At 43.6% G+C, this 7593-nt stretch overlaps 1 protein-coding gene across 1 annotated transcript in view; it reads left to right on the top strand.

The window, feature by feature from the left end:
- Positions 1 to 1504: 1504 nt before the first annotated feature.
- The window catches only part of ME1 (malic enzyme 1), a gene marked incomplete at both ends in the record, with an annotated part of 152148 nt that continues 146059 nt past the window's right edge, over positions 1505 to 7593 (top strand). The window contains one exon of the mRNA XM_080700509.1: positions 1505 to 1579. Coding sequence (XP_080556635.1) covers positions 1505 to 1579 — 75 coding nt within the window. The remainder of the gene's footprint in view (positions 1580 to 7593) is intronic.

Below are 7593 nucleotides of genomic sequence, written 5' to 3'. Positions count from 1 at the left end.
TGGAGTTTGAGCAGTCGTCCCTGTCCCCTCACCAGTGGTGTCTGGACTACCCCAGTCCCCTCTCCGGTGGTGTCAGTCCCCCTCTGTCCCTCTTGTGGTGTCAGTCCACCTGTCTCTTCTGTGGTGTCAGTCTCTCCCTGTCCCTCTGGTGGTGTCAGTCCCCCTGTCCCTTCTCCTGTGGTGTCAGTTCCCCTGTCCCTCCTGGTGTCAGTGCCCCTGTCCCTCCTGTGGTATCAGTCCCCCTGTCCCTCCTGTGGTGTCAGTCCCCCTGTCCTGTGGTGTCAGTCCCCCTGTCCCTCCTGTGGTGTCAGTGCCCCTGTCCTGCGGTATCAGTCCCCCTGTCCTGTGGTGTCAGTCCCTCGGTCCTGTGGTATCAGCCCCCCTGTCTCTCCTGTGGTGTCAGTCTCCCTGCCCTGTGGTGTCAGTCCCCCTGTCCTGTGGTGTCAGTCCCTCGGTCCTGTGGTATCAGCCCCCCTGTCTCTCCTGTGGTGTCAGTCCCTCTGTCCTGTGGTGTCAGTCCCCCTGTCCTGTGGTATCAGCCCCCCTGTCTCTCCTGTGGTGTCAGTCCCCCTGTCCTGTGGTGTCAGTCCCTCGGTCCTGTGGTATCAGCCCCCCTGTCTCTCCTGTGGTGTCAGTCCCCCTGTCCTGTGGTGTCAGTCCCCCGGTCCTGCGGTGTCAGTCCCCCTGTCTCTCCTGTGGTGTCAGTCCCCCTGTCCTGTGGTATCAGTCCCCCTGTCCTGCGGTGTCAGCCCTCCTGTCCCTCCTGTGGTGTCAGTCCCCCTGTCCTGTGGTGTCAGTCCCCCTGTCCTGTGGTATCAGCCCCCCTGTCTCTCCTGTGGTGTCAGTGCCCCTTTCCCTCCTGTGGTATCAGTCCCCCTGTCCTGTGGTGTCAGTCCCCCTGTCCTGTGGTGTCAGTCCCCCGGTCCTGCGGTGTCAGTCCCCCTGTCCCTCCTGCGGTGTCAGTCCCCCTGTCCTGTGGTATCAGCCCTCCTGTCCCTCCTGCGGTGTCAGTCCCCCTGTCCTGTGGTGTCAGTCCCCCTGTCCTGTGGTGTCAGTCCCTTGGTCCTGTGGTATCAGCCCCCCTGTCTCTCCTGTGGTATCAGTCCCCCTGTCCTGTGGTGTCAGTCCCCCTGTCCTGTGGTGTCAGTCCCCCGGTCCTGCGGTGTCAGTCCCCCTGTCCCTCCTGCGGTGTCAGTCCCCCTGTCCTGTGGTATCAGCCCTCCTGTCCCTCCTGCGGTGTCAGTCCCCCCGTCCTGTGGTGCCCGCCCCTCTGCCCTCCGGTGGTGCCAGCCCCCCCTCTGCGGCGTCGCCCCCCGCCCCGCCCCCTCACGCGGCTCGGCCGATCGCCGTGACTCAGCGCTTCTCCGGCCGCGGCTCCGCCCGCCGCCCACCCCTCGCGCCACCGCGCCCGCCCCGCCGCCGCCGGCCTTTCCCCGCCGCCCGCGCCGCCGCCTGCCCCGCGCCGCCGCCTTCCCGCCCGCGCCGCCGCCGCCTCCCCGCCGCCATGGAGCCCCGCGCCCGCCGCCGCCACACCCGCCAGCGCGGCTACCTGCTGACGCGCGACCCGCACCTCAACAAGGTGAGCCGGCCGCGCGAGGGGCGGAGGGGCCGGGCCGGGGTCGGGGCCGGGGCCGGGCCGGGGTCGGGGCCGGGCCGGGGCCGCGTCCGCCCAGCGCCGGCTCCTCCAGCCCCACGCGCGGGCTGGTAATTTGTGGATCGTTATTCGCGGCCTCAGCACTTGTGATTTATTGAATCAGTTGTAGCTCGATGGAGATTTTTTTTTTTTTTTTTTTTTTTTTTTTTTTTAGAAATGACAGGGGAATGTTTTACAGTCTGTGATTATTTAGTATTTGTGGTCGGATAGTATAACAGGAGAAGCAGTGCCTATTTTTTTTCCCCCTTAAAATAAATTTGCTGTGCCTGACGGTGGTGGCACACGGCTAGAATCCCCAGTACTTGGGAAACTGAGACAGGAAGAACGAGGTTCGAAACCAACCTCAGCAACTTAGCGCGGCCGTTTCCAAGGTATATATAACACTGGGAGTGTAGCTTGGAGGTAGGATGCCCCTTGCATTCAATCGCCAGCACCACAATAAAATAAATAAATAAAATTTGCCAGTTTATTTTCCTTCTATTACTATTTTGCAGGTTGGGGCCTATTTTCTGTTGAACAAAGGTAAAATTGGATATGACAAAACAATTTGTGACTTTCATGTCTTACCTGCCTGCGATAATTAATGACCAAATTATGGGGTTAACACTTAACAAGACCACATAAGTAGTAAGACCTGTTTGATTTTTTTTTTTCCAACTCAGAGGCAAGTGTCTGTTGAGAGTGGCTAGATGGAATAGTCAATCTGAGCAAAAGTAATTATGCCTTTACTATGTTTATGTCAGGAATTTATGGTATTAAAATTCTTTTGACTCTTATTTAGCTGTAACAATACCCACTTCAGAATAGTAGCACCATAAAGATCTTCCACAAAAGGTAGAAAGGTGCCACATTTTTAAGTGTTGACACGTTTTTAAATTTATAATTGAAGTTTCTTACTTGGGTTATGTCAAATTGAATTCAAATCTTCACCAACTTGGAAGTATAATAGCTCAAGTCTCTGTTAATATTTTTATGGCTACAATCCAAAGCAACCAGCCACACAACCTAGAGGAAGGAAGATTTATTTCCTCAGTTTTTTGGTGATCCTGGAGTTTAGTCTGTGTCAGGTCAGATCTTCAGAGCTGGGAGCATGGCGGTGGGAAGGAGAAAGGGTGAGAGCACACGGCTCTGTTCTCACATCATGGAGGCTGGAAGCAAGAGAGGGCAAGCAAGCAAGGGGATTCAAAGACCAGTTCCTAAGGCCACACTCTCAGGGACCCATCTTCTTGAGCCACACCCCACCAGCCTTGGTTACCAACTTGATAAATCCATTGTAATGAATGAGATTACAACCCTCATGATTAACTATATCAACCCTGAGCTCTTCAGGGAACATTCTATATTTCATCACAATAGCTCTACTCCTTTTATTCTGTTCTAAGAAATTAATGTGGTGCCTCATGAAAGCAACACCTATGTACTTATATATACTATTGAAACAATAGAAATGGGACCTTCTTGTTCTGCCATACACCCAAGATCTTTAGCCCTTCAGGTTTATTAGTAATTCTAGATTAAAATTTTTATTTATTTAGTTTTTGTGGTACTGAGGATTGAACCCAGGGACATTCTACTTTTGAGCTACACCCCAGCCTTATTTTATTTTTATTTTGAAACAGAGTCTCACTACTTCCTGAGGCTATACTCGAGCCTACAATCCTCCTGTCTCAGCCTCCCAAATACTGGGATTATAGACACATGCCACCAGCCTGGCCGGCCCTTCCTTCCTTCCTTCCTTCCTTCCTTCCTTCCTTCCTTCCTTCCTTCCTTCCTTCTTTTTCTAGGGATCGAACCCTGGGGCATTTTACCTCCAAGCTATACTACCAGCACTATATTTCTTTATTTTGAAATAAGCTTTCACTAAGTTGCAGAGGGCCTCACTAAATAGCTGAGGCTGGCCACTAACCTGCAATCTTCCTGTCTCAGCCTCCCAAATACTGGGATTATAGTGTGTGCCACCACGCCCGGCTTTTTTTTTTTTTTTTTTTAATTCTGTGATAACTTGGTTCTAGAGAGGCAGAAGCATTAACACTGTCTTAACTTTCCCATAACAGAACAACCTGTCGTCCGGCTATAAAAAGGCTTCTTTAACCACACTGACCTTATCACCTTTCCTTTGGATAACTGCAATGATGATTTTGCTGGGTTTATTTCCATTATGGTTTATCCTACATGTAGGCAGGAAAGAAATAGCTTGATCAGTAGCATTTTCTTCCCACTATCCTGTTAACCAAGTATTTCTAATGTTATTATAAGGAATACCTGTTGGATGTAAAATCAATTTGTCAATTAGTTTTACAATCTTCTCCAAGTTTCTCTCTTGTTCCCCAAATTAGCCTTCCACTTAATAGATATTTGCTAATTCTCTTAATTCCTTTTTCTGGTGTAATTCCTACAATTAAAATGCCATTAGTTGCCTTGATAATGATCTCTCTAGGGAAGCCTTTCCTAATTATCTTAGTCCTATTATCTTTTTTTTTTTTTTTTTCAGTACTAGAGATGGAACCCAGGGGCATTCTACCTCTGAGCTACTCCCCCAGTCCTATTTTTTAGTCTTTTTATTTTTTGAAACAGGGTCTCATTGAGTTGCTAAGGGCCTCGCTAAGTAGCTGAGGCTGTCCTCAAAGATCCTCCAATCTCCACCTCTGGAATGCTGGGATTACAAGCATGCACCACCACACGCAGTTTAGTCCTAGTCCTATTATCTTTAACATTTTTGTTTTTGGGTATTCAGTTATACCATATCCTAATGTATTTACTACATTGTCATTTTTTTCTTAATTGTTTATTTTGATGGTCATAGAGCAAGGAGTCACAGCATTTTACTCAGTGGATATTAAACAAACATTTAATTAATGAATAATTTTTGCTTTTGTTTCTTTTTGTCTTCAAACAGTACACAGCTTTTACAACAGGGAGCTCTTAAAGTGGTAGTTTAGAAAGGCATGGTGGTGCACACTTGTAATCGCAGCATTTGGGAGGCTGAGATAGGATTGCAGGTTCCTGACCAGCCTCAGCTACTTAGTGGGGTCCTCTGTAACTTAGTAAGACCCTGTTTCAAAATTAAGAATAAAAATATAGGGCTGGGGTGTAGCTTGGAGGTAGAATGCCCCTGGGTTCAACCCCCAGTTCCACAAAAATAAATAAATAAATGAAGTTGTAGTTTAAGGATTATCCTAAGGTAAATATCCTCTTTAATAAAATTTTGTGAAAGTGAATTTACATTAAAATCTAAAACTCCCTGTACCATTATGTTGTATAATGTAGTATATAGTCAAAATGTTGGAATTTGGTTTAATCTTGACAACTCTGTGAAATTTTAATTACTTGTTGGATAAACTTTGGAAGGTACTTAGTCTTGGTAAAATCAAGGTTAACAGTATACTTGGTCTGAATGAAAAGAAAACTCAAGAGAAATAGGATCTTTATTGATTGGCACTAATACATATATGGACTTGAAAGTCTTACTATTTGCTTATACTCAAATATGCATACTACAGATGCAATTTCATTATAGCAGTTGGGGAAATAACTTTGCCTCACATGTAGGAGATTGGCTATCTTTCTGTCAAAACCAAAATTATTTTGAGGTACTTATCTTTGCCTGTTTTATTTTTATTGCCTAATTTTGTGTTTATTCTTTCAAGCATACCTTCTGATTTAGGTTAGTTGTGTTTCAGATTTTTTTTCCCCAGACTTTTAATGTGACTAAGAACTACTTGAAAACTGCTGTATGGAGTTAAATTTCTACACACAGTAACAATAATTAAGCTTATTTCAATTCCTAAGTTTATTAGTTCATTTCTCTATTCAATGAAGAAAACACTAATTGATAGTTCTGTTGTAATAAACTTGTTCTTGTATGGTTTCTTAATATTTTAAGATTAAATAATAGAAGCTGGGCATGGTGGCGCATGTTTTGTAATCCCAGCATTCAGGAAGCTGAGACAGGAGGATTGCGGTTCGCAGACAGCCTCAGTTACTTAGTGCTTTGCCAACTCAGTGAGACCCTGTTTCAAAATAAAGAAGAAAAAATAGGGCTGGGGTTGTAGCTCGGAGGTAGAGTGCCCCTGGGTTCCATCCCCAGTACCACCAAAAAAAAGAAAAAGATTAAATAATAATATGTCATATAAGTAAATCTCCCAAGGACACCACTCTTTAATATTTTAGGCCACTTGATTCAGTTGTAGTTAGTGATAGCATTTTATCAACGTTAACTTGATATTATTATTAACAGTTTTATTAACTTAATCTAAAAAGTTATCTTCTGGGAAGTGCTGTTGGAGCTATTTGCTTCTTGATATGCCAAAGCCTAGTTGGGCTTGTTGTAGAAAAGGGAGAAACAAATTTGATGACTGTGAAGGAAAAGTACTGTGAACCTTCTCTTTAGTGTAAACAGTGTAAGCCATACCAAAGTAAATTATTCAGAAAATTTCACCTGCCACACTTCTCTGGAGTTGCCTCAGCAATATGAGAAACTACTTTATTATTTAACATGGAATCCCAGGGATGTGAAAACCATTGTAATGGAGATGAACAGCCATCATCCACACCTGTTTATTACCTTGTTGCAAATGAAATACCAGTGGTTGTATAGGCTGTCAGAAAGCAAAGTAATATGTACTATAATGAGTATAAAGATGAGTTTGAGGACTCTTGACACTGGTGATAGGGAGTATAATAAATAATGAAGATAGGGTTTGAGATTTTTCATTTTGTGCTCTGATTTTCCACCAACTTTTGGGTAAGTGTTGGAAATGTGATATAATCGAATGAACATTCTAAAACTATGAGTAGAAGATAAGATCTCAAGTCCAAAGTCTTCCAATTAGTAGTTGTGAAATTTTTGGTGTACTTCTCAACTAGCTCAGTTGATTTGTTAGCATATAGTAGGTTCTGAATAAATATTTGTTAAATGAGAATTGTAATAGGTGAAATATTATAAATTTTAGCTTAAAACTACTTAAATATAGTATATTTTTATTTTTATTTTATTTTATTTTTTGGTGGTACTAGGGATGGAACCCTTCTACCTCCGGGCTACACTCTCAGACCTATTTATTTTTATTTTTATTTTTATTTTTTTTATTTGGAAACAGGATCTCTTAAGTCAGTGAGGGGCTCTGAACCTGCACGAGCCTCCTGTCTCTGCCTCCCAAGTGCGGGGATTACAAGCGTGCTCTACCACGCCCGGCTAAATATAGTATACTTTAAAACAAAGGAAAAATAAAATAAGGATTACTGTTAAGTGAATTTAGAAAATTTATTTTTTTTCAGATACCTGAGGGCTTTTGAATTTAAAGAGAAAAGATGATGTACCTCTAAACTTATATAGTTTAATCTGGTAAATTGGGAATAAACTGATGAAGAATGTTCTCTAAAAACATTTCCCATGGGAACATAACTAGTACAGATTCTGTACTAATATACAAATCGTAATATAAAATCACTAGGATTTTTGTGTGTGTGTGTGTGTATGTGAGTCTGGGGATGGAATCCAGGGACATTCGACCATGAAACTTGATCCTCCGATCTCAGCCTCCCAAATGCTGGGGTTACAAGCGCGTGCCACCACGCCCGGCTAGGAATTATTTTTAATATTCAGGTAATGTAAATTAATATCAGAGGTTGGTCCCTTAATATCTTAAAATTAAATTGGTTTTTGAAAGTCTCCTAAGATATTTTCAAGTTTTTTTTATAGTGACGTAGTACAATGTATAAGCTATGTATAAAGTACATATGTATAAAGATACTTATATGTTCTGATTTATATCTAAGCTCTTAACTCCTAGTACTTCTGAATGTAATCCTTTTGGAGGTAAGGTTTTTAAATAGGTAATTAAATTAAAATGAGGTCTTTAGGATAAGCCTAATCCAATATGATTAGTATTCTTAAAAGAAGGCCCCTGGGCATGGTGGCGCAAAGTTTGTAATTCCAG

Source organism: Muscardinus avellanarius (genome assembly GCF_963383645.1).
Source record: "Muscardinus avellanarius genome assembly, chromosome: 8".
Classification (NCBI taxonomy): Eukaryota; Metazoa; Chordata; class Mammalia; order Rodentia; family Gliridae; genus Muscardinus; species Muscardinus avellanarius.
Note: the sequence above shows the minus strand (reverse complement) of the source record. Positions and strands in the feature narration are given on the sequence as shown.